General features: G+C 45.1%; 1 protein-coding gene across 1 annotated transcript in view; it reads left to right on the top strand.

The window, feature by feature from the left end:
* The window catches only part of XPOT (exportin for tRNA), a 3,393,313-nt gene that overhangs the window by 1,359,219 nt on the left and 2,008,815 nt on the right, over window positions 1–25,279 (top strand). The window contains exon 12 of the mRNA XM_044088045.1: window positions 22,921–23,045. Coding sequence (XP_043943980.1) covers window positions 22,921–23,045 — 125 coding nt within the window. The remainder of the gene's footprint in view (window positions 1–22,920; window positions 23,046–25,279) is intronic.

Here is a 25,279-nt window from a genome sequence, read left to right as displayed (position 1 = left end):
CTAAGGCCAAAAACTACTTCTATGTCTAGGAAACTGAAGCTTGGGCCACGTATACAGGCCCCAATGCCTAAAAAACAAATGATCAAAATGGCTGAGGATTTAATTACCTTGATAAGGGGTACCCATCTCCCTCCTGCTAAGAGGCCTAGGCAAGGCACTGACTGTGAATCTTCAGATCAGGTTTCTATTTCTTCTGATTCCTCTTCTGATCAGGAATTATCTATTCCCACTTATGAGGACTCTTATGCAGAAGATTCCATCCCTTCTGCTTCTCCTCCTGAGGATTTTTCTTTTGGAGAAGCCTTGCATACCTTAAGGGAACACTTTCACTGGGAGAGTCAGGATTTCTCAGAATCTAAAAAGAGACTCAGGGATTTTCTTCTTCTTCCTCAGCAATGGCCTTTGGCTGTACCCCCTGTTCTAGACATTGTTGATGATGTTTTCTCAGAGTTCAGTACAGCTCCTGATTCCCTGCCTCTGGCTCCTAGTAAGCCAGACAGATACTACAGGGTTCCTGACTCCCACAAATTCTTTTTTAAAAACCCTACTGCTGACCCTGAAACCATTTCTCAGGGTCCCAAGGGCATTAAGGCTTCTACTACTAAAAATCCTACCCCTTCTGATAGGGTCTTCACAAATTGTCTTTCACCAGTAATTGCATTTTGCAGACAAAGAAATATTCAAATTTATCCATACCTGGACGATTGTCTAATTCAGGCAGAAAACAAGGACACTCTTCTAAAACATCTGGCATTTGTAAAAAGGCTTCTGACTTGTCTAGGGTACACCATAAACGAAAAGAAATCACAACTGGTAGCCTCTCAGATAATTACATTCCTGGGTGCAAGCTTGAATACAACTGCCCAGATGACTTACCTTACGCCAGAAAAACAAATTTAATCGATAACTTACTTCAAACAGGTGGCCACAAAAACCCAGCTATCTGCAAGACAAATTCTACAGGCCTTGGGGTTCATGGCCTCTTGAATTCTTCTAATTTCATATGCAAGACTGCATATGAGGAAACTTCAATAGTACCGAAAAAGCCTATGGAGTCAATATTGTCACAGCCTGGAAACAATGATTCCTATCTTTCCTTGCCTGCAACTAGAGTTCCTACGGTGGGCAGAGGTCTGCCACCAAAGCAAGGGACTGTCATTCATTCCACCCCCTGTCGCCAAAACCCTGACTACAGACGCATCAGACTATGCTTGGGGGTGGGGGGGTGGGGGGGGCAGTGAAGCCTTTCATTATTTTTTACCCGGACAGGGTGGCTCTCGGGACCAATCCATCCTTTATGCCTAAAGTGGTATGTAGTGTGGCCCTCAATCAGGCCATTCATCTGCCAACTTTCTTCCCAAATCCACACAACAAGGGTGAGCGGATTCTACATTCATTGGATGTACACAGACAACTAAGATTCTATTTAAACAAGATTCTATTTAAACAAGACAAAAATAAGAAAATCTGAACAATTGCTAGTGGCATTTGCTGCAGGGGCAGAGGGAAAGGCTATTTCAAAGCAGACTATTTCTAAATGGATAAGCCATTGTATTCGTTTCTGCTATATGCACTATGGTAAACCTGTCCTCAAGGGGATCAGATCTCATTCCATCAGGGCTGCATCTACTTCTGCAACCTTTCTCAGAGGGGTTCCTACCAGAGACATTCTAGAAGCTGCTACCCTGAGCTCAGTTCCATACTTTCACCAAACATTACCATTTACCTCTCTTCTCTAAATCCAGAGCAGGCTTTGCCACTGCTGTCCTGCAGGGCCTTATAGCTGCTCCTAATACTGTATAAATCCATCCTCCCAACCATAGCTTTGTGATTCTACCCAAATGTAATGACTACAACAGTGAAACACGAAGAACATAGTACAGTTGTGTACACTTAACATAAATGTAGATGTTCGAGTGTATTCACTGTTGCAGTCCTGGTTACCCTCCCTCGAGCCCCCTGTTTTTTCTCTAGCTATACACCTCATTTCTATTACTATTTTTAAAAGCCTTTTTGTTGGTGTATTTGCTTTGACATCTGGGGCAAGAAAGACTGATGTAATGGTGTCGGCTGCATGTTTTATACCCCTGATGTCATGGAAGAAGGGACAGCAACCGATGCAGGACCAAAGACTTTGTTAATCAGGCCGATTGAGGGCAACCTACCAGCAGATTACCCAAATGTAATGACTGCAACAGTGAATACACTCAAACATCTACATTTATGGTAAGTGTACACAGCTGTACTTTCTTTCCAAAACTACAGTGTTTCTAAAGCCCAGGGTACGAACTACGCCTATAAAAACGATGACCCAAACTCAGGCACCTGCTTCCATGCCTCAATCCCAAATGCTTAAAATGGCGGAAGACCTTATGCTTATTAGGGGAAGCCAGCCTACCCCTTCCAAAAGAAAGAGACTTGTCCCCAGCAGTTTTATCTGACTAGGAGTCCGATGACTCTGAGGTTTCTGAATATAAAGACATGCAACCCCTATTTGCTTATGAGGATTCAGATGCAGAGGAATCCATTCCTTCTGCCTCTCCACAAGAGGATCGTTCATTTGGTGAAACCCTACATACTTTAAGGGAGCATTTACAGTGGAAATTTCAGGACTATCCTCAGTCCAAAAAGAGACTTAGGGAATTCTTAGACTTACCGCAGCACTGACCGTTAGCCATTCCTCCTGTCTTGCATGTTGTGGATGATGTCTTTCTGGAATCCAGTTTGACTCCTAACACCCTTCCTCCTGCTCCCAGGAAATCTGACAGGTATTACAGAGTCCATGACTCTCTCAAATTTCTTTTCAAATATCCTACTTCTAACCCAGAAATCATCTCCCAAGGACCTAAAGGAATAAAAGCAATCACAGCTAAGAATCCCACTCCCTTGGACAGGGATTCCTGAGCTTTAGACAGATGGGGTAAAAAAGTATACACCTCTGCAATTCTTGCCATTAGAGCACTAAATTGTCAGTTCCACATGCTTAAATACCAGCAACATACCATGGGAACTGCTCAAGCAAAAAATATCTACTTTTCCTGCTTGTGCATAAAATAAAGAAATGCAGGAGCTTATGCATTCTGTAAGACAAGTTACTAAACACACTTTGCAATGTGGCTTTGACATCCTAGAAGCATCTTGCCAGGGCAGCAGTCACAGATTCTTTACTTAGAAGGCATGCTTGGCTTAAGGAACAGACCTTGCCAGACCATGTCAAATCGAAACTATTGGACGCACCATTGAACAAAGACAATTTGTTTGGCACCAAGGCAGACGAGGTCTTAAAAAAAGATGGAAGAAAAAGCTAAATCTGTGCAGACAATTAAAGACTTATTACAGGTCCAGCCTCCAAGGTTCAGTAGGCATTGCCCTTCTAAACACTGGTCCTTTCCAGCGCCCTCCAGGCCAGCTCTGGCAAGACTAGGGGGAAGCAGACCCCCCCCCCCCCCAGACAGCAGTCCCAGGGAATGCAGAGATCTAAGCAATGGAGTTCCTCCTCTTCAAAAACAGGGAGTGCTAAGACACCCCGTTATGGAAAGAACTCACAATGACTTTACACCTCCACCCCTTACCTCTGCCCACCTGTTTGTGCCCCTAGGAGGAAAACTATCCTCCCATGCAAAAAACTGGGCTTTTATTACCAACGACCTATTGGTTCTCAACATACCGTCCAAGGGATACAAATTTTATTTCCAAAGTCTGCCAACCCCAAAAGGGTTTGCAGATCTTCCTCCAAACCAGTGGGCAGAGGCCAAAAAACAAGTAAATTACCTGCTCTCCATGAGGGCAATACAGCCTGTTCCTGCAGACCAGATAGGCCAAGGTTTCTATTCACAACTTTTTCTGGTACCCTGAAAAGAGGGCACCTGGTGCCCAATCCTAGATCTATCAATTCTAAACCCCTTCCTGGTGATACCAGAATTCAAAATGCTCACCCTCTATGCTTTCCAAAGATGCTTGGTTAGCCACCCTAGACCTAAAAGAAACCTATTTACACATCCCATCAGGGATTCTTGCAGGAAATATCTATGTTTCATGGCAGGATCTATGCACTTTTCGTTTTGTGCACTTCCCTTTATCCACTGCTCCCAGAGTTTTCACAAAATGCCTGGTTCCAGCCACTGCTTTTTGCAGACAAAGGAATAGTCAAATTTACCCCTACTTAGACTGCCTGATTCAGGCAGACAGGAAAAGCTGTTACAGCACCTTACCTTTGTAAAGGACCTACTGACCTCCCTGGGGTATACTATAAATGAAATCAAAAGTAGTCCCCACTCAAAAAATTGTGTTCCTGGGAGCAAGCCAGGACACAGCCTCCCAGATGGCATTCCTTACTCCAGAAAAACAAGCCTACCTGACAGGCTACTTCTTTCAGCTAGCCACTAGTACCCAGTTATTTGCAAGGAAAGTCCTGCAAGTGCTAGGGTTCATGGCATCCTGCATTGTACTCATTCCGTATACTGGACTGCATATGAAGAAACTACAGTCGTACCTAAAAAGCCTGTGGTGTCAACACACTCAGGACCTGGAGACTATCATACCTGTAATACCATAAGGAAAGATTTTCTTTGGTGGGCAGCAGCATGCAACCACAACAAGGGTCTTCCCTTCTCACAACCCCATGCCGCCCAGACCCTAACCACAGACGCATCAGATTATGCCTGGGGTGCACACCTGGACAGCAGGTGCATTCAGGGTCATTGGAGCCCAAATCTAACACATCTGCACATCAACCAAAAAGAGTTGCTAGCTGTTCAGCATGCACTGACAGCTTTCAGACCCTTATCACCAGGTCCTCTACTGATCAAAACAGACAACGCCACAGTGATGTGGTATATCAACAAGCAGGGAGGAACTCGCTCTTATCCTCTCTGCAGGCTCACCAAGACCCTTTGGCACACAGCTTCAGCCATGCAAATAAACCTGCTAGCACAATTCCTGCCAGTTTGCCAAAACTCACTGGCAGACAACTTAAGCAGAAACCTGTTAGACCACAGAACCTTCAACCTCGTAACCCAGAAATGGGGCATCCCGAAGGTGGACCTCTGCTTCCCACAACAATTACTAGCTCAGCAAATTCTGCACCAGGGCACCTCATAGCAAGGCCTGGAAAGTGGATGCTCTGTCCTTCCAATGGGTAAACCTCTCGATCTGTGCATTTCCCCCTCTACCTCTAATTTTAAGGGTACTGCTCAAACTATTTTATTTTATTTTATTTTACATTTGTTGGCTGGACTAGTCTAACTGGATACATGTCTATTTTCAGTAGAGGCCCAGGGAGAAAAGCTCTAAGACACATACATAAAGACAATATAGTAAGTTACAATAGTCAAAGTATATAACAGCTGTTAGTAAAATACAATACTCCTAGTGAGCATAACACAAGACATTACAAGGTAATGTGCAAGAGATGTTACTATATACATATATACATATTTTAAATTGCAAAAACATGGTCTTTGGTCTAGGTCAATAAAGATAAAGAGTACTATAACTAGTGTATAGAGAAAAAGTTAGTCAGGGTTAGTACTGGGGCATAACCAATGAGTACTGAGAAATAGTCTTAGATTCTGTTTAAAAAGTGTCAATGAAGACAGAGATATGAGTTCATTGGGAAGAAGATTCTAGTGCTTACCAACAGTATTAGAGAACAGAGAGTCTCCTGCTAAGTTGTTGGATCTGCTGGTGTTGATAAGGAGTTTGTTAGAGGAGTGTAAATGTTTAAGATTGTTATATGGGGTAATGAGGTTAACCGAGTAGTGGAGTGTTGGTGGGTTGATACAGGGTCCTATGGACTATGACAAGCTGGTGAAATTGCAGTTGGTTTTGGAACTCTAGCCATCTTAGTTGCTTAAGATTAAGACAGTGATGAGTTCTAAAAGGAGAGCCAGTGGCAAATCTAGCAATATTATTATAGGAGATAGTCAGTTTGTTGAGGTTGTTTTTAGAAAGATTAGTGAATATAGGTGAAGTATAGAGTAGGGTGGAGATTAGGTGAGTTCTGGCTATGGCGGTCCTGGCTACTGGTGTAAGAAAGGGTTTGATTCTATAGAGGGACCCCAATTTCTTGTTGACTGTTTTTATTGTGCTGTTTATATGAGTATCAAAGCTAAGGTTGTTATCTATTGTTATTCCTAAAAGTTTAGTGGTTGAGTCGGGAGATACGATAGTGCCATTATTAGATACTAGTGTGAAATTTATTGGTGTGGATTTTTGGGTTGGTGTGAAAAGTAAAAGTTTAGTTTTTTAGGATTTAGGAGGCGGCAGTGGTTTAAAAACCATTGTTCTACTGTATTAAATGCTTTTTGGGTAAGGGACTGTAGTTCAGTTGGAGACGTGGCTGAACAAATTATTGTGGAGTCGTCTGCATATTGAATACAGGTGGCATCAGGAATTACTGAGTGAAGGTCATTAATAAAAGTGGAGAGTAGGAGTGGGCCTAATATAGAGCCCTGTAGAACACCTAGGGAAATAGGGAGGTGAGTATATAGATTGTTTTCCCATAGCACAGCCTGTTGTCTATTGTCAAAGTAAGATTTAAACCAATTTATGGTTAGAGGTTCAATTGAGAGGGATTTCAGTATATTTAAAAGGAACTGGTGATTAACCATGTCGAAAGCTTTAGATAAATCAATAAAGACTGCAGAGGAGAGAATTTTGTTGTTTCGGTTTTTGTTGATGAAGTCTGTGAATGTTAGTAGGGCAGTGGTAGTACTGTGGAAAGGTCTGAATCTGTGTTGACAATTGGCTAGTAAGTTGTATTGGAGTAGGTGGTTAAGTAGTTGCTTATGGATGCATTTCTCCATAATTTTTGCTAGGGGAGATAGAAGAGCAATAGGACGATAGAAAAGTTGTTAGAATTCCCACCTTTATGTAGTGGGATGATGTAAGAAATTTTCCAGATAGCTGGGATAGTTCCTTCACTTATAGTTCTGTTAGCCAGAATGGAAATGGGATAGGCTATGGCTTTAGCTCCTTTTTGCAGATATTCTGCTGGAAGTTTGTCATCTGAGGGGGTAGTAGGTTTTAGTTTCTGGAGAAGGGAGCAAATAAGGGAAGCTGGAACTGGTTTTAACTGAAATGATGGAGGTGGGCTTGTAATGGATGTAGGCAGATTTGAGGTATGTGGAGATAGTCGACTAGCAAGAGTTTGGATGGCGTCTGTGAAGAAAGAATTGAAGGCATTAGCTGTTTGTGTGGGTTTATCAGGGCTAGAGCTTTGGGAGGAAAAACCATGGGCAATCTTGATTGCCCCAGACTGGCCACGCCAGCACTGGTACCCACTGCTTGCGCAGCCTTGTTACCCCTCCTACCATGTCACCTACCTCAGATCCCAACACTGCTGACCCAGAAGAATGGAGAATTCATGCATCCAGAATTGCAAACCCTCAGCCTGGCAGCCTGGCTTATTCTCTGACCTCTCCTCCAGCTGCCAGCCTAAGCAAACAAGCCCTGGATGTTATATGTGAGGCCAGATGCCCCAGCACTAGAAAATCCTATGCTGACAAGTAGAAAAAGTACTGCACCTGGATCCAGGCTAAAGGAGCTAAACAGCACAGCCCTCCCTACCACTCATCCTGGATTGCCTAGCAGACCTACTACACAGGGGTGTTTCCTTGTCTTCTATTAAAATTCATGCCTCTGCCATCTCTGCTCATTACAGTACAGTGCCACTTCCCCCCTCTCTCACCCTCCCATCAAACAGTTCCTAAGAGGGGCTAACAATTTAAGGCCACCCAGAAGAGCTCCTACCGCAGCTTGGGACCTTAACTTTGTGTTGGAAAAGCTCACACTTTACCCCCCTTTGAGCCTGCAGCTTCAGCAGAGTTAAAATTCCTCTCTTGGAAAACAGCCTTGCTTCTGACCATTACTTCAGCTTGAAGAGTTTCAGAGTTACAAACTCTCAAGGCTGTAGGGCCCTTAATCATTTTCCATGCTGACAGGGTCTCCCTCAGGACTAACCCAACTTTCATGCCTAAAGTGGTGTCCAGTGTGGCTCTCAACCTATCAGTTAATTTGCCTACCTTTTTCTCTAACATAAAAAACAAAGAGAAAAGGATTCTGCATTCTCTAAATGTGCACAGACAACTCAGATTCTGCCTGGATAGGACAAAATCTTTTAGGAAAACTGACCAATTGCTAGTCAGCTTTGCAGCAGGGGCAGAGGGCAAGGCCAAAGCCAAGCAAACAGTCTCCAAATGGATAGCACACTGCATCCATTTCTGGTACAAACACCATGGGGAACCACCCCCTTAGGGGGTCAGAACGCATTCCACCAGAGCAGCCTCCACCTCTGCAGCTTTTCTTAGAGGGGTCCCTACAAGGGACATCTTGGAGGCTGCAACATGGACTTCTGTTCATACCTTCATCAAGCACCTTCACCAAGCATTACCACCGTTCTAGCTTCTCCAAATCCATGGCAGGCTTTCAACCGCATTATTGTAGGGCATCCTAGCCCGCCCCCAGATGTTCTTCGTGTTTCACTGTTGCAGTAATCACAATGAGGTTATCTGCCTGCAGGTAGCCCTCAGCCGACCTGAATACCAGAGTCTTCTGATTTCTGTGTCAGATACTGTCGCTTCTTCCATGACGTCAGGTCATCAGGAGTATAAAACATGCAGCCAACGCCATTTCATCAGTCATTCTTGCCGTGCTGTGCCCGAAGCAGAAGCAGTTCGCAAGTGCCAGTCGGCAGACTCCTGAAATTTTCATTTGAGTTTCAGACCTGAAGTCTTCAAAAAGATAAGTACCCCGTTGGGGATCCTTTTTTCTTGCTCTAACCGATGTCAGAAAAAATTAGCAATTGTCTTGCATGTGGAAAACAAATACCTCATAGAGATTTTCATTCTTACTGCGTCACCTGTTTAGGCCCAGACCACAACGTCTCTCGCTGTTGGTTTTGTGCCTTGTTCAACGCCCGAACTATTCGGCATCGGGCTGTTTTTGTAGCTAAATACTTTCTTTCTTTAAGCCATCCTGACTACTGATCTTCTGAAAAAACGTAAGGATAAAGACAGAGACAGACCACTCAGGTCCAAAACTGCCGATGACGCTTCTGTTAAGCTAGTCGCCAGTCTGCCAGTACTCAGGTGCTTTCACAGCCCCTGATACCTGCTAATCCAGATTCGCAGGCCGCTACTGAGACCCATTCGGAGTCCGGTATGCCGTGAGATGCTTCTTCGACTGTGGAACCTGCGGATGTCTCTACCTTGGATGGGGGTAGAGCCACTGTGCAGGCACCGGCTTCTGAGGGTGTATTCAGGCCTACAGACTTTCATATTAAACTGACGACTTTGTTTCCAGCTAGAAATACCGAATTCCTCAGGCCTAAAGCTCGCACTACACCTAGAAAACCGAAGACTAAACCGCATACTCAGGCCCATATGCCTCAAAAACAAATGCTTAGAATGGCTGAAGACCTTATTACCTTAATTAGGGATAGCCAGCCTTCCACCTCTAAGAGACCTAGAACTGATTTTCTTTCTAATTCTTCTGATCAAGAATCTGATATCTCTGTTCCTTCTGACTACCAGAATTTCCTCTTATCTACTTATGAGGATTCTGATGCAGAGGATTCCATTCCCACTGCTTCCCCTCCAGAATTTTTTCTTTTGAGGAAACCTTGCATATCCTTGGGGAGCATTTCCGCTGGGAAAACCAGGACTATTCTTAGTCTAAAAAGAGACTTGGGGAATTTTTACTCCTGCCTCATCACAGGCCTCTAGCTATCCCTCCTGTTCTGGCTATTGTAGATGATGTTTTCTTGGAATCTAACCTTACCCCAGACACTTTGCCTCCAGCTCCCAGGAAACCTGACCGGTACTACAGAGTACCTCACTCTCTCAAGTTCCTCTTCAAGAATCCTACTGTGGATCCAAAGAGCATTTCCCAAGGACAAAAAGGCATTAAGGCTACTACTGCCAAAAATCCTACCCCTTCTGATAGGGACTGTAGAGCCTTAGACAGATGGGATAAGAAGGTATACATTTCTGCTACTTTGACATTAGGGCGTTAAATTGCCAGTTTCATATGTTAAAGTATCAGCAGCATATTGTGGGACTACTTAAACAGAAAATAATGCTGATTCCTGACTTTGCTGAACACAAAGAGTTGCAAGAGTTAATGCATTCTGCTGAACAAGTTGGTAAACATACCTTGCAATGTGGTTTTGATGCTTTATAAGCATCTTGCAGGGCTACTGTCACTGGGTCTGTACTTGGAAGGCATGCTTGGCATATGGAATAAAACTTGCCAGATCATGTTAAAGCTAAATTACTGGATGCACCCTTAAACCAAGACCGCCTTTTTGGCAACAGAGCAGATGAAGTCTTCAAAAGGATGGAGGAAAAATCTAAATCTATGCAAACTGTTAAAGATTTCTTTCAAGTACAGCCTTTTAGATTCAGTAGGCATTGGCCTTCAAAGAACTGGTCTTTTCCAGTTCCTTTCAGGCCTTCTCAGTCCAAACCCAGGAGCAGCAGACCACCAAGACGTCAATCTCGGGCTATGCACAGATCTAAGCAGTGGGTGGCTCCCACTTCCAAAGCAGGGAGTAGTAAGCCACCCCCTACAGAAAAATTGCACAATGACTTATCCTTAACTCTTCCAAGCCCTGCTCAACTACTTGCTCCCTTAGGAGGAAAGCTCTCCCTGCATTCAAAAGACAGGGAACTCATTACCCAGGATAAATGGGTTTTAAACATAGTTTCCAAAACAAGATATCGAGCACCAGGAGAAGTTGCAATTAAATCTTAAAATATGTTTATTAGGGCAAACCCAGAAATTCATAAGCAACAAACGGTTTCAGCTGAGTAATAGCCTTCTTCAGTGCATTAATATGAATAGAAAATTCCACATGCTTATATAAGAAAAAAAATAAGAAGAATTGATTACAATCATCAATTAATTGTTTAAGTAATTAAGCAAATTAGCTTAACTCGTTCAGGCCAGGACTGAATAGTGCACCTAACCTGATAATCCATCCTGACTCTTTTTGATTTAAAGTAGAATGCCATCCTGATTTACATTTCTTGTTGCATTCAATTTTATCAATAACAGTAAATGTGAACTTAGCAGTTTTGTGTTTCAAAGTCTGTTTATGTAGTGCATTGGATAACCTATGGTTCTTAATATCACTTAGATGTTCACTAATTCTAAATCTGAAAGTTCTTGATGTTTGCCCTACGTAAAACGCAGAGCAAAAACAGGTAGCTAAATAAATTACCCAATCACTACTACAATTCTCAAAACATTTGATTTCATAAACTTTGGATGTGTTTTGACTAGTGAACTCTCTTGTTTTAACTTTGTTTACAAGCATGGCAATGACCACAGGCTATACAGCCTGACAGTCTATCTCCAAACAAAGTGGTTTGTTGTTTGGCTCAGTATGATGTTTATAATGTGTAAACCAATCAGGTTAATAACTACCTTTAGATGCAACACAAATTGGTTTAGAGACATTATTAATAAGCATTGGGATATTCTAATGGCCCATGAAAAACTAAGTAATTGTCTTAGACCTCGTTGTTTATTTTCATATCGGCGAGGTAGAACCATTAACTCACATTTTACACACTGTAAACATCATACTGAGCCGACCAAACAACAAACCACTTTGTTTGAAGATACTGTCAGGCTGTATAGCCAGTAGTCATTGCCATGCTTGTAAACATATAGTTAAAACAAAAGAGTTCACTAGACAAAACGCATCTAGAGTTTATGAAATCAAATGTTTTGGGAATTGTAGTAGTGATTGGGTAATCTATTTAGCTACCTGTTTTTGCTCTACGTTTTACATAGGACAAACATCAAGACCTTTCTGATTTAGAATTAGTGAACATCTAAGTGGTAATAAGAACCATAGGTTATCTAATGAACTATATAAACATACTTTGAAACACAAAACTGCTAAGTTCACATTTACTATTATTGATAAAATTGAATGCAACAAGAAATGTAAATCAAGATGGCATTCTATTTTAAATCAAAAAGAGTCAGGATGGATCATCAGGTTAGGTGCACTATTCGGTCCTGGCCTGAATGAGTTAAGCTAATTTGCTTAATTACTTAAACAATTAATGGATGATTGTAATCAATTCTTCTGACTTTTTTTCTTATATAAGCATGTGGAATTGTCTGTTCACATTAATGCACTGAAGAAGGCTATTACTCAGCCGAAACTGGTTTGCTGCTTATGGATTTTTGGGTTTGCCCTAAAAAACATATTTTAAGATTTAATTGCAACTTCTCCTGGTGCTGGATATCTTGTTTTGGATCCTACATTATGGCTTAATCCGTGCACCCTGTCTCCTTGTGTGTATTTGGTTCGGTCTACATTTTAAACTGTTTCCCTAGGATACAGATTCCACTTCTACACACTACCAACCCCAAGTGGATGGCCAGACCTCCCCCCAAATTAGTGGGTGGAGGCCCAAAAACAAGTACTCTCTCTCCTCAGTATCCAGGCCAATCAACCTGTCCTAGCAGAGCAAAGGGGGGACAAGGTTTTTATTCAAGACTGTTCCTGGTACCCAGAAAAGAAAACTCCTGGCATCCTATCCTGGACCTGTCTATTCTCAACACCTTTCTGGTGGTTCCAAAATTCAAAATGCTAACTCTTCAACAGCTTCTTCCTATGCTAGCCAAGGATGCCTGGCTGGCAACCTTAGACTTAAAGGAAACTTATCTGCACATCCCAATAAGGGATTCCTGCAGACAGTACCTACGTTTCAGGGTGGGCTCCATGCACGATCAGTTCTTTGCACTTCCCTTTGACTTATCTACTGTGCCCAGGGTGTTCACAAAGTGTCTAGCTCCAGCCATTGCATTTTGCAGGCAGAGAAAAATTCAGGTTTATCCATACTTGGGCGATTGTCTGATTCAGACAGAAAGTCAGGACTTGCTATTTCAGCACCTGGCATTTGTAAAGAAACTTCTAACCTCACTGGGGGTACACCATCAGTGAGAAGAAGTCACACCTAGTACACTGCCAACAGATTGTATTCCTGGGAGCAAGCTTGAACACAGCTTCCCAGATGGCATTCCTCACTCCGGAAAAACAAGTTTATTTGACAACCTACTTCACCCTACTGGCCACAAAAACCTAGCTGTCTGCAAGGAAAATTCTGCAAGCCCTGGGGTTCATGACCTCTTGCATTCTGCTAATTCCATATGCAAGACTGCATATGAGGAAACTTCATATGGTATCTAAAAAGTCTATGGTGTCAACATTCTCAGGACCTGGAAACAATGAATCTGAAGTAGGCAGACTTCATTCGTCTGCAACCTGTGGGTATCGGATCCGACCTCGGATCCGAGCCGGCAATTCAAAAGCTTAGGCTCCGAGCTCCTAGCTCCTCCCTCTTACCCATAATCCCCTGCCAAGCCCTGACTGACCTTAGATTTCGTTTGCCTCTTTTCAAGTAGCTACGGAATTCCAGAGCTCCTGGCGTTGGTGAAGATAAGAAACAGTTTTTGACTAAAAAAGTTTTAAAAATCTTTATTTTCTTTACAGATTTAGTTAGTGTTGAGTGTGTTTAGGCTTTCCTCTCTCTCTTAGTTAATTTTATCGGGTTTTGCGTAGTTTGTTTGTGTGTGTTGTGTGTTAGGCCTTAGGGTTACAATGTCTGAAGCCCATAAGGCTGTGTTCTCGAAATGTACCGAGTGTGGCCATAAGCTATCCCCAGCAGATGGCCACACTCGGTGCGTTAAAAGCTTGGGGGTTGAACACCTGTCATCTGGTTGTACCATTTGTGCAGGGTTCAACCCCCGGGCTTTGAGGGAACGGAGGTCGAAGTTGGTGCTGGCGGGTCTTTTACCTCCAGATACCGCTTCGGCCTCTGCCCCTTCCTCTCAGCAACCTGTTGCTGTGAGTTCTCCCCCTCCGGCTGGGACACAACCTCCCTCTAAGTTGCCGGAGGGGAAGGATTCCTCTAAGGAAAGACAGAAGGAGAGGCACAGGGAGAAGCACCACAAGAGAAGAGCCGAAACTTCCAGTTCGGCTCCTCCATCTAAGCGGGCCTCCCCTGTGCCTTCTAGCCTTCCTCCTCCTCGGCTCCACTCCCCTCGGTTCTCTCCTGGACCCGAGGAGGAGGAGGCTAGCCCTTCCAGGAGGTCCCCGAGGCGGTTCTCTAGGTCCGCTTCGGTGGCCTCCTCTAGATCAACTTTTTCTATGAGTGAAGCTGATATGGACCGGATGATGAGGAAATTCATCCAGGCCCAAATGCAAATGGGAGTGCTCCTAGCCCCCCCCAGCCGGGAGGGGCTTCGACCCCTTTTTTCGCCCCCTTGGCTCCTTCTCCGACCCATACCACGGGTTCGGAGCTGTCGGCGCCGTGCAGATTTGGATCCGGGGGTGGGTCGGATCCGATGGGTCGGCGCACCTCGGATCCGTCCCATCCCTTGAGTGCTTCGAGTACTTCGGACCCGACCTCTCGGAGCTGAGGGCCGAGCCTCAGATCCGAGGGAGCTGGTGTGTCTTCGGCTCCGTCCAGGTCGGAGCACACCGGTCTCTCGGATCCGACGGTTTCGGCTCCGACTCCGATCCGTGCGTCGGATCCGAGTGGGGGTCGGCTCTCGGGGCTTAGAGAAGCTGGCTCCCCCTCGGCTTTCGACGTAGTGGAAAGGGCACTGTCGAGGACATCCGGACCCCCGGTCCCTGCCACGGCTCCATCCCGCACTCCATTGCAGTTGGGCCAGGCCCCCACCAGCCGGTCCCAGGGACAGCCCGCCTCGATGTCCCAAGTGGTTCCCTTGGAACATCCAACTGCTGAAGAGTACTCTTCGGACAGCCCCCCCGATGAAGTACCTTGGAAGCGTAAGTGCAAGAGGAGGCACATGGACTCCCCTGAGTCCGTCACTGAAGACACGGACTTGGATGAAGGGGAAGGCTCCCCTAGGTCACCCCTGAGGACGTCTCATTTGGAGACATCATGGAGATGTTAAGGATCAGGGGGGGGTGGTCTGCCCCCAAGGCTTCTTCGGACGAGTCTGTGTTCTTGGAGGCATTCGAGGGCCCTTCTACCTCTTGGGTGTCCCCTCGTGCTGACCCCCTGGTGGATCTTATTTCCATCAGGGCGTGGAAGGATCCGGACACCAGTGAGCCTATCCCTAACGCCGGACCGCATTCTTTCCTCCGTCGGACCGCACCCACTGGAGTAAGGGTCCCCCAGTTGATGCCATGATGATGGCTGCAGCCACGAAGAGGGAATTGGCCCAGGAGAGTCCCTCCGTGCATCCTCCGGGCAAGGAGTCCCGTTCGATGGATCGCATTGGGAAGCGAGTTTTTAGTTAAGCAACCTTCTCCTTGAGAGCGCTGAACTACATGGCACATGTCATTAGGATGCAGCGGGATCTGATTAAAGAATACGCTGCATCTCCCCCGGAGTCCATCTCGAGTGAGGATAAACAGGTTTACTCCACCCGAATGGCCACTCTCAGATCAGTTTCCAATACATCTATGCGGCTACTGTCTCATGCTACTGAGGGAGCCGCTAGAGCCAGCGGAGCAGGCCAAGTCATGAGGCGACAGGCCTGGCTCCGCCATTGTGATTTTGCAGAGCCCTTCAAGGCGACCTTCGCGAATGCCCCCTTCGATGGTTCTGCCTTGTTTGGCAAGACTGTTCGCGATACATTAGTCCAGAGCGAAAAGGACGGGAAGACGCTGTCTGCCATCTGAGTCCGCTTCTCAGCTCCCCAGAGGTCCTTCTCTAAGAACCAAAAGGGACAGAAGAAGATGTGGTTCCGGAAGTCGCAGCAGTCCCAACCTGCTCCGGATAACCAGTCCTTCCGTGGCAGAGGAGGACGGGGAGGTCGTCGTGCTAGAGGCAGGGGGGCTCCTGGCAATTTTGGGTCCAGAGAACCCTTCTCTGAGAGACCCACGCAGCAGCCCTGAAGGGTTGCCCGGCTGTCCGTCTCTGGAGGCAGTCAGGGGGCGGTTTTCGATGCACCTGACTTCTTGGGAGTCCATAACAACAGACAGTTGGGTGCATCGAGTCATATCCAGAGGATATTCTATTCCCCTATTCAAGGTTCCCAAATCTCGCAGCCTCCCAGACGTTCCACCCGACCAAAGGGAGGCGGCAGCTATCGAAATCGAGCAGCTGCTAGGAAAAAGAGCCATCCAGCGCGTCCCCCCAGATCAAACCGGATTAGGGTTTTACTCCAGGTTCTTTTTGGTGCCAAAGAAGACGGGGGACGTAAGACCAATCTTAGACCTTTCCCAGTTGAACCTGTCAGTAACCAAGCAAAAGTTCCGGATGGTCACCCTGCAATCTATACTTCCCCTCTTGAGGGAGAACGACTGGATGTGCTCCATAGACCTCAAGGATGCATACTACCACATTCGGATGGACAGACGATCCAGGAGGTTTCTTCGCTTCCGGCTGGGAGCCAGTCATTATCAGTTCAGAGTCCTCCCCTTTGGTCTCACCTCAGCCCCCAGGGTGTTTACCAAGGTGCTAGCGGTGGTAGCGGCCCACCTGAGGCTCCAGGGATTACAGGTCTTTCCGTACCTGGACGACTGGCTCCTGACGGCATCATCAAGGCATCTTCTGTGCTCAGCCAGGGATTACTTTCTTCAACTAGCACCAAGGCTGGGCATCACGATCAACTGGGAGAAATCTTTTCTGAACCCCACTCAAGTTATAGATTTCATAGGAGGAAGACTAGACACCAGATCAATGCGAGCCTTCCTCACCCCAGACCGTATTGCCAGCCTGAAGTGTCATGTGACAGCGATCCTGCAACCATCTCCAACTGCAGCTTCGGTCCTGAGGGCCCTAGGTTCTATGGCGGCAGCTATTCCGCTTCTCATTCATGCCCGTTTACGCATGCGGGTTCTTCAATGGACCCTTCAAGTTCAGTGGTCCCCTCTTTGTTCTTCTCTAAACGCTCCGATTGCGGTCAGCAGAGCGTGCAGAGACTCCCTTCTTTGGTGGCTTCTTTCTCCGGAGCCCCTGGCAGGGAGACCTTTTTGCACTGCATTTCCCCGAGCCACAGTGACCACGGACGCTTCTTGCCTCGGGTGTAGGGGGCATTCTGCGGGAAAGATTGTCCAAGGCACGTGGAATCCCACAGAGACGTCATTGCATATAAATGTCCTGGAAATGAGGGCGGTGCTCCTAGCGTTGCAAGCACTTCACCACGTTCTTCCTTCAGGGACTATTGCGATTCAGACAGACAACATGTCGGTAGTCTGGTATATCAACAAGCAGGGAGGAACCAGGTCTTACCCCCTTTGTCGAGAGGCCATGAGAGTCTGGGAATGGGCAATTTCCACCAAACGCTTTCTGGTAGCAACGCACATTCCGGGAAAGTCCAACATCCTTGCGGACAAGCTCAGTCGCACCATCCTTTCTCCACACGAGTGGTCTCTCAATCCTCAGGTAGCGAAGAAGATTTTTGCCGTTTGGGGGCAACCCTGTTGCGATCTTTTTGCCTCTCCCTCAAACGCCAAATGCGACAATTTCTTCGCTCTGCTTCCACCACCAGGGAGTTCCCGAGATGCTCTGGTGCATGCTTGGCCTCCCGGTCTCCTTTATGCTTACCCTCCACTTCCTCTGATGCAGAGGCTTCTGCAGAAAGCCAACAGTTTGGGGAGCAGAATGATTCTCATTGCCCCATTCTGGCCTCGACAACCTTGGTTCCCCTTTGTATGGTCTCACAAAATCAATCCACCATGGATTCTGGATCCAATTTGGATCTCATCTCTCACCCTCTGGGAATGTCAGTTCCCAATCTGCGGACCCTGAAGTTGACAGCTTGGCTGCTCCAGTTCCATCCTTAATTAGGACTCCCGGTATCTCATCACCGGTCAAGGCCATTTTAGTGGCAGCTCATAAACCTTCCACCAGGCAGGTTTATCGGAGTAAATGGAAGAGATTCTCTATATGGGCAGGACAGAGAACTTTGGATCCTTTCTCGGCACCTATGTCAGCGGTGCTGGATTTTCTAACGGACCTCTTTCATCAAGGGGCTAGTTCTTCCACGATTAAGGTACAATTGGCAGCTATCTCGCATTATCATATTGGACATGACACGGCTCCACTTATGACGGCAAGATTATGCAAAACATTTCTCAAAGGAGTTTTTTTGTTAAGGCCTCCAGTCAAGGAGGTTGTACCACCTTGGGACTTGTCTTTAGTCCTGCAGGCCCTTACTGCTCCTCCCTTCGAGCCTGCAGCTTCTTCTGATTTAAAGTACCTTTCCTGGAAGACTGCCTTCCTGGTAGCTATCACTTCAGCCAGAAGAGTGTCTGAGCTTCAGGCTCTGTTTGTCAAACCGCCTTACCTTTCTTTCTTCCCTGATAGGGTGTGCCTCAGGACCAATCCATCTTTTCTTCCGAAGGTCTCTTCTGAATCTAATATTAACCAGTCAATCAATTTACCTGTGTTTTTTCCCAAGTACTCAAACAAAGGAGAATACAAATTGCATTCCTTGGATGTTCATAGGCAATTACGTTTTTATATTAACAGAACAGTTGGCCACAGGAAATCAGATCAGCTGTTCGTCTCCTTTGCTAAATTTGCTCTGGGTAAAGCAGTATCTAAAGTCACACTATCTAAGTGGATTGCTAATTGTATTCTGCAGGCATATGACACTTCAGGCAGACCTGCTCCTCAGAGGGTCACGGCTCATTCTACTAGGGCAGTTTCCACATCAGCCGCTTTTAAGTCCCGTGTATCATTGGATGACATCTGCGCGGCAGCTACTTGGGCCTCGCCTCATACTTTTATTTCTCATTACAAGGTGGATGTTGTTTCTAGAGGAAGAGCATCCTTTGGCTCAGCGGTGCTCCGGAACATCCTTCCATGACGGCCGCCCAAGATTCAGGTAGCTAGGGACTCTGTCCCACAGGTTGCAGACAAATGAAGTCTGCCTACTTCAGATTTAGAAGTTATGTACTCACCATAACGTTCCATCTGAGTAGGTGACTTCATTCGGATGCAACCATCCCCCCCTCCATCTCCCTGACCTTTTTAGAGCGAGTATTATGCTGTTTTAGTGTACTGTTGTCAGTATTTTGTGGCAAACTCAATCTGAGGTCAGTCAGGGCTTGGCAGAGGATTATGGGTAAGAGGGAGGAGCTAGGAGCTCGGAGCCTAAGCTTTTGAATTGCCGGCTCGGATCCGAGGTCGGATCCGATACCCACAGGTTGCATCCGAATGAAGTCACCTACTCAGATGGAACGTTATGGTGAGTACATAACTTCTAATTCCTGTCATTCCTTGTTTAAGGGCAGAGTTCCTTTGGTGGGCAGAGGCCTGCTATCACAACAAGGGACTCCTTTTCACTCTACCCCCTGCCGCCCAAACACTAACAGAAGCATTGGACTATGCATGGTGGGCTCACATGATGGGGCAGTGCATTCAGGGCAAATGGAACCCAAAACAGATGCACCTGCATATCAATCAAAATGAAATGTTAGCTGTACAGAATGTTCTGACAGCCTTCAAAGACCTTATTCTTCCAGGACAACTATTGGTAAAGACAGAAAACACCACAGTTTTGTGATACATAAACAAGCAGGGGGAACCCATTCCTACCCACTCTGCAGACTAGTTATGGCTCTGTGGAACACAGCCTTGAGCTACCAAGTGCACATACAAGCTCAATTCCTGCCAGGCAAGCTAAATTCACTGGCAGACGACTTAAGCAGAAATCTAATGGACCCACACGAATGGAAACTGGAACCCAAAATATTCAAGCTCTTGAGGAACAAATGAGGCACACCAGAGGTAGACCTGTTTGCCTCCCTTCAGAACTACCAATTGAACAAATTCTGCACCAGAACACCCCACAGTCAAGCTTGGAAAGTGGATGCCCTGTCCTTTACCTGGGAAAGTCTCTCAGTTTATGCCTTTCTCCCTCTGCCTCGCCTCTCGAAGGTTCTACTAAAAATCAAACAGGACAAGCCAAGGACAATACTGATTGCACCAGACTGGCCACGCCAGCACTGGGTACCCCCTTTTGTACAGTGTGACAGTGCTGGAACCATGGCACCTGCCTCAGACCCCTTCCCTGCTGTCCCAGCAGGTGGGCCAGATTCTGCACCCTCAGCTTCAAACCCTGAACCTTGCAGCCTGGCTTATTCCCTTAGCTCACCTGTAGCAACCCTCAGTAAGCAGGTGTTGGATGTCATTCTTGAGGCAAGGAGGCCTAGTACTAGAATATCCTGTTCAGAAAAGTGGAAAAGATACTGTTCCTGGAGCCGTGCTCAGTGGATGGGCACAATGGTACCCAGCTTACCTGATATTCTACATTATTTAACAGAAATGCTCCACAAGGGCCTATCTTTCTCGTCAATTAAGATTCATGTCTCTGCCATTTCAGCACATTATAATACTGAGCCCACCCGTCTTCTCCCATCCCCTGCTAAAACAATTCTTTAGAGGGGCCAAAAATTTAAGACCCCCCAGGAGAGCTCCCACTCCAGCCTGGGACCTTAACTTTGTTTTTGAAAAAACTCACTCTTCCCCCTTTGAACCAGCTGCTACAGCATTGTTGAAATTCCTTTTTTGGAAAACAGCCTTACTTCTATCCATCACTTCAGCAGGAAGAGTGTCTGAACTGCAGGCCCTCATGGCGGTGGAACCGTTCATTATCTTCCATGCGGACAGGGTTTCCCTCAGGACTAATCCATCCTTAATGCCCAAGCTGGTGTCTAGTGTGGCCCTAAACCAGTCCATTCATTTGCCTACTTTTTTCCGTAATCCTCAAAATAAAGGGGACAAGGAATACTGCATTCTCTGGACATGCACAGACAGCTTAGATTCTATTTGGGCAGGACTAATCCTCAAAGAAAATGTGACCAGCTGCTAGTTAGCTTTGCTGCAGGGGCAGGGGGGAAGGCCATTTCAAAGCAAACCATTTCCAAATGGATAGCCCATTGCATTCATTTCTGCTACAAGCACCATGAAAAAACTACCCCACAGGGGATAAGATCACATTCCACCAGGGCTGCATCTACCTCTATGGCATTTCTCAGAGGAGTCCCTACCAGGAACATCCTGGAAGCTGCTACCATACTTTCACCAAGCATTGCCACCTGCCTATCTTTTCTAAATCCAGAGCTGGATTTGCCATAGCAGTCTTACAGGGCCTGATTGTTGGCCCTAATGCTCTTTAACTACCTCCACCCTTCCTTAGCTTTGGGAATCAACCCAAATGTGACGACTGCAACGATAAAACACGAAGAACATAGTACAGTTGTGTACACTTACTATAAGTGTAGATGTTCGAGTGTATTCACTGTTGCAGTCCTGGTTACCCTCCCTCCCTCCCTCCAGCCCCCTGACTTCATTTAACTTTTACCTTTCCTTCTTGTTTGGTATATATTTTATCTTGTGTATTTGCTTTTTGCTGGGGATATTCCATACCATGTAATTGCTTCCTATTGTGTAGGCACATGACATCTGGGGCAAGAAAAACTGATGTAATGGTGTCGGCTGTATGTTTTATACCCCTGATGACCTGACATCATGGAAGAAGTGACAGCATCTGATGCAGAAATCCAAAGACTCTGGTATTCAGGCCAGCTGAGAGCTCCTGCAGGCAGATAACCCAAATGTGATGCCTGCAAGAGTGAATACACTCGAACATCTACATTTATGGTAAGTGTACACAACTGTACTTCTTTCTTCTTGACTGCCTCCACCCTTTTCTTCAGCTTTGAGACTCAACCCAAGTCTGATGACTGCAACAGTAAAACATGAAGACCATAGTACAGTTGTATACACTTACCATAAATGTAGATGTTCGAATGTATTCACTGTTACATTCCTTGTTTTCCACCCTCCATCCCCCGGTCTCTCTCTCTCTCTCTCTCTCTGTCCCTCCTTGGTATTTACTTTCTACTGGTGGTGTTCTTCCACCATAGCCTAGCTCCCTATTTGGGGTCTCCTGACATTTGGGCCAAGAAAAACTGATGTAATGGCATCAGCTGCCTGTTTTTATACCACTGATGACCTGATGTCAGTCCTGGAGCGACAGCATCCGACGCGGAAGTACTAAGCCTCTGGTATTCGGGCGACTGAGGGCTACCCCTGGCAGGATAGTCCGTGTGATGACTGCAACACTGAATACACTTGAACATCTACATTTATGGTAAGTGTACACAACTGTACTTTCCTGCTAACTACAACATCAGCAACAACACTCTTATGTACACACTCAGTAGTGAGAGACCTGGACACACAGGTTGACAGCAACCTTACCTTTGATCAACAGGTCTCCACAGTGGTAAGAAGGGCATTCTATATTGCTCATCTGAAAAGTAAGGACAATAACTGTGTACAGTGCCCATTTTGATAGGTACCTTTCCAAGCATCTTCAGCCTCTGTTCTGTGTGGATCAGCTGAAATTAGTTTTACTTTATTCTGTTTCATACAAACTACTCAGAGGCGATCTCTGCCTTGTGTATAAGGCAATCTCTGACCCTGCTTTATTGGGAATGCTGCATATCTGCAAGTCAAGTGGCACACAGGTTACTTACTGTAAAGACCTTAACCTGGAATGTGACATTAATAGAAACTGCTGGAGGGACAAATTTGTCTCCCAGAGGTACCACCACCTTTGGAACAGACTCTCACTTCATGTCAAACAGTGCAGCTCATTGGCCCACTTCAAACACAGTCTGGACAATTGAATGGGTAACTGTAAATTCACCTGAAGGGTTCCACCTGTGTCTCTCTTAGACAAGGGCAATAAATGCTGATCATGGAAACCTGGCTAGCTTGTAAGGGCCCTAGGGCCATTAGCTTAGTAAATCCCTATGATCCTAAGTAACAAGTTGCTAACTATAAATGAAATGATTTTGCATCACTATGAAGGCTGGAATATATATGGATGTAACACTTGTGTTCTAACTTAGCACAATGTTTCATAAGTTTTAGTTTAATATCCATTTTTTTTTTACAGGGTGAGGATGAAGCCATGTTTGTAGAGTACAGAAAACAGCTGAAGCTATTGTTGGACAGAGTGGCACAGGTTTCACCCGACCTCCTTTTGACTACTGTCTGTAGAGTTTTTAACAGTGCATTACAGTAAGTGTTTAAAAACTTTTGTTTTAATCCTTTTCCTTATAAAAGTTTTTAAGAAGGTTGTCCCAAACTGTGGACTGTTTTTGGCTCTTTTTTTTTTTTTTTTTTTTTTTTGGTGTGTGTAGACTGTTTTCTATAGAAAAACAATAAATGTGTGCTAAAGTACAACACTCAGAAAACTAGTACGATAAAAAACAATGTACGCATACAAAAAAATTAGTTTGCTGACTTTAACTTGGCTTGTCATGTTTTATGCAGTAAACCTGTTTTATGCAGTAAATTTACAAGTGTCCAGTACTTCATTTAGTGACTGTCCTTAAAATAATCAAGCTCAAAGTGTACAGCTGATAAGAATTACTGTTTTCTGTATAGTTGATTATGTAAGTACTTCAATCCTTTTTCATTCAGGGGGCTTCCTGTGATACTTCTGTGATTCCCAAGTTTAAGCCCTGCTTAAGGACCCAAAATACAGGAGAACAGCAAAACTGTTTTTTGCAGGGGCAAGTCCCTCTCCCCAATATCTCTATATATACCAACATGAAGATTACCTTGAGGAAAAGGGAATATTCCATAATAAGGCAGCCTTGAACTTTGTAAGTCTGCATTTTCTGTCATTCAGTCTTGCTATTCTGGAACTTGCACTAAATTGTTGGAATTTGTTGGAGTCTGAAAAGTTATCACAGCAACCATTCAGTCCCGATACTTCTATCAGGACTATTTAGGTGATATCCTTAATCTTCTTTTGTCAGTTTACAATATCATTTACATTAGACATTTTTGTACTCTTACAATTTTTAGGAATAATCTATGTTTAGATATAGTAATATGCAGGTAAAATGATGTGGATGTCTTCAGTCATTACCCAGCAGTGCAGTAACAGTGTCATTGCCAACAGTTTTACTGCATGGAAAAATTAGTTTCCCTTACAAACTATTTGTTTGTAACTTTAAAATTGTGGAGACAAAAGCAAGTTGAGAAAATGTTTCTAGGTGAATCTGTGCCCTGTCAAACCTCCAACTGCTTTTTTCGTGTTGAGAACACGTTGAATTCTTTCTGGTGTTTAAAACTACCTTATAGACACTTTCAAGTGAAAGTCGTAAACCTTCTGGACATGGAAGCACATATGGCCAAGCATTTCTAATTTTCCAACTACTTCCACCTTTAAATCTCGTAATCCATTTTACCCCTTACTAACCAACACAAAAGTTATATATTTACCATAGTAATTGATCCGTGGTCTCTCTTTCCATCTAGTTCAGCCTGGGGTTATCAAATGTGACTGATACCAGGTCAGCCACATTCCGAAGACTTCAGCCCTCGAGCTCTGCTGCCTCTAACTATCATATCTTGCTACTTAGGACTACCTTAGATAGAGTTTGCCTGTTACTACCCCAAACTGACCATGCTTAAACTTCATGGGCAAAATATGTGAAGCACCCCAACACAGAAGGGAGGAGGGAAGATCTCCCCAACTCGGTCATCTGACTGTCAAGAGGCTCACCAAAAAGGCAGAGGTGAAAGGGAGGGAATGATGAACCAAACAGAAAGTGACAACACTGATAAGTTATGCTAAGTAAAAAAAAGGTTTATATCCTATGTCTTTTTCATCTGGATTCAACTCAGGGAGGTCTCTCAGAAGGATATTGAAAAATATATGGAACCAAAGGAAGTCCTGGGCTTGACTGAATGTCCCTTTTATCGTGGGATACAAATGTGAGGATCTACCTAGGTTGCAGCTGCACAAATCTCATCCATTGCAGCTGTGGAGAAAAATGCAGAAGTAGCCTTAGCTCTAGTACAATGGACTTTCAAGCTATACCCAAAAGCAGTACAATCAGACAGCCACTTGGAAGGAGTAACCTTAGACACTGGCACGGCTAACCAGACTTTTGAAAAGTAACAAACAACTGATTAGACTCTCTGAAAGGTTTTGTTCTGACGACATAAAACCTGAATTGTCTATGAACATTGAGGCAGTACAGCACATATTCTCCTTTGTTGGAAAACTCATGACATGGTTCATATTCTCTGTAGTCACCTTGGGAAAAAAAGAGGGGTCTCTGCACAAGGAAACTCTGTCTTTATGAAAAGCCAAGTTGGGAGGTAGTAACAAGAGGGCTTGTAACTTCTGACACCCACTTGGCAGGAGTAACTACTACCAAGAATAAGGTCTTCTAAGATAACTTTTAAGTCAACCATAGTAGAAGGCTCAAAGGGAGAAACGGCAACACCTGAAG

The sequence above is a fragment of the Protopterus annectens genome, chromosome 11.part0, assembly GCF_019279795.1.
Source record: "Protopterus annectens isolate FY-2018-M chromosome 11.part0, PAN1.0, whole genome shotgun sequence".
NCBI classification, from domain to species: domain Eukaryota; kingdom Metazoa; phylum Chordata; order Ceratodontiformes; family Protopteridae; genus Protopterus; species Protopterus annectens.
The sequence above is the reverse complement of the archived record's forward strand: the minus strand, read 5'-3'. Positions and strand labels throughout refer to the sequence as shown.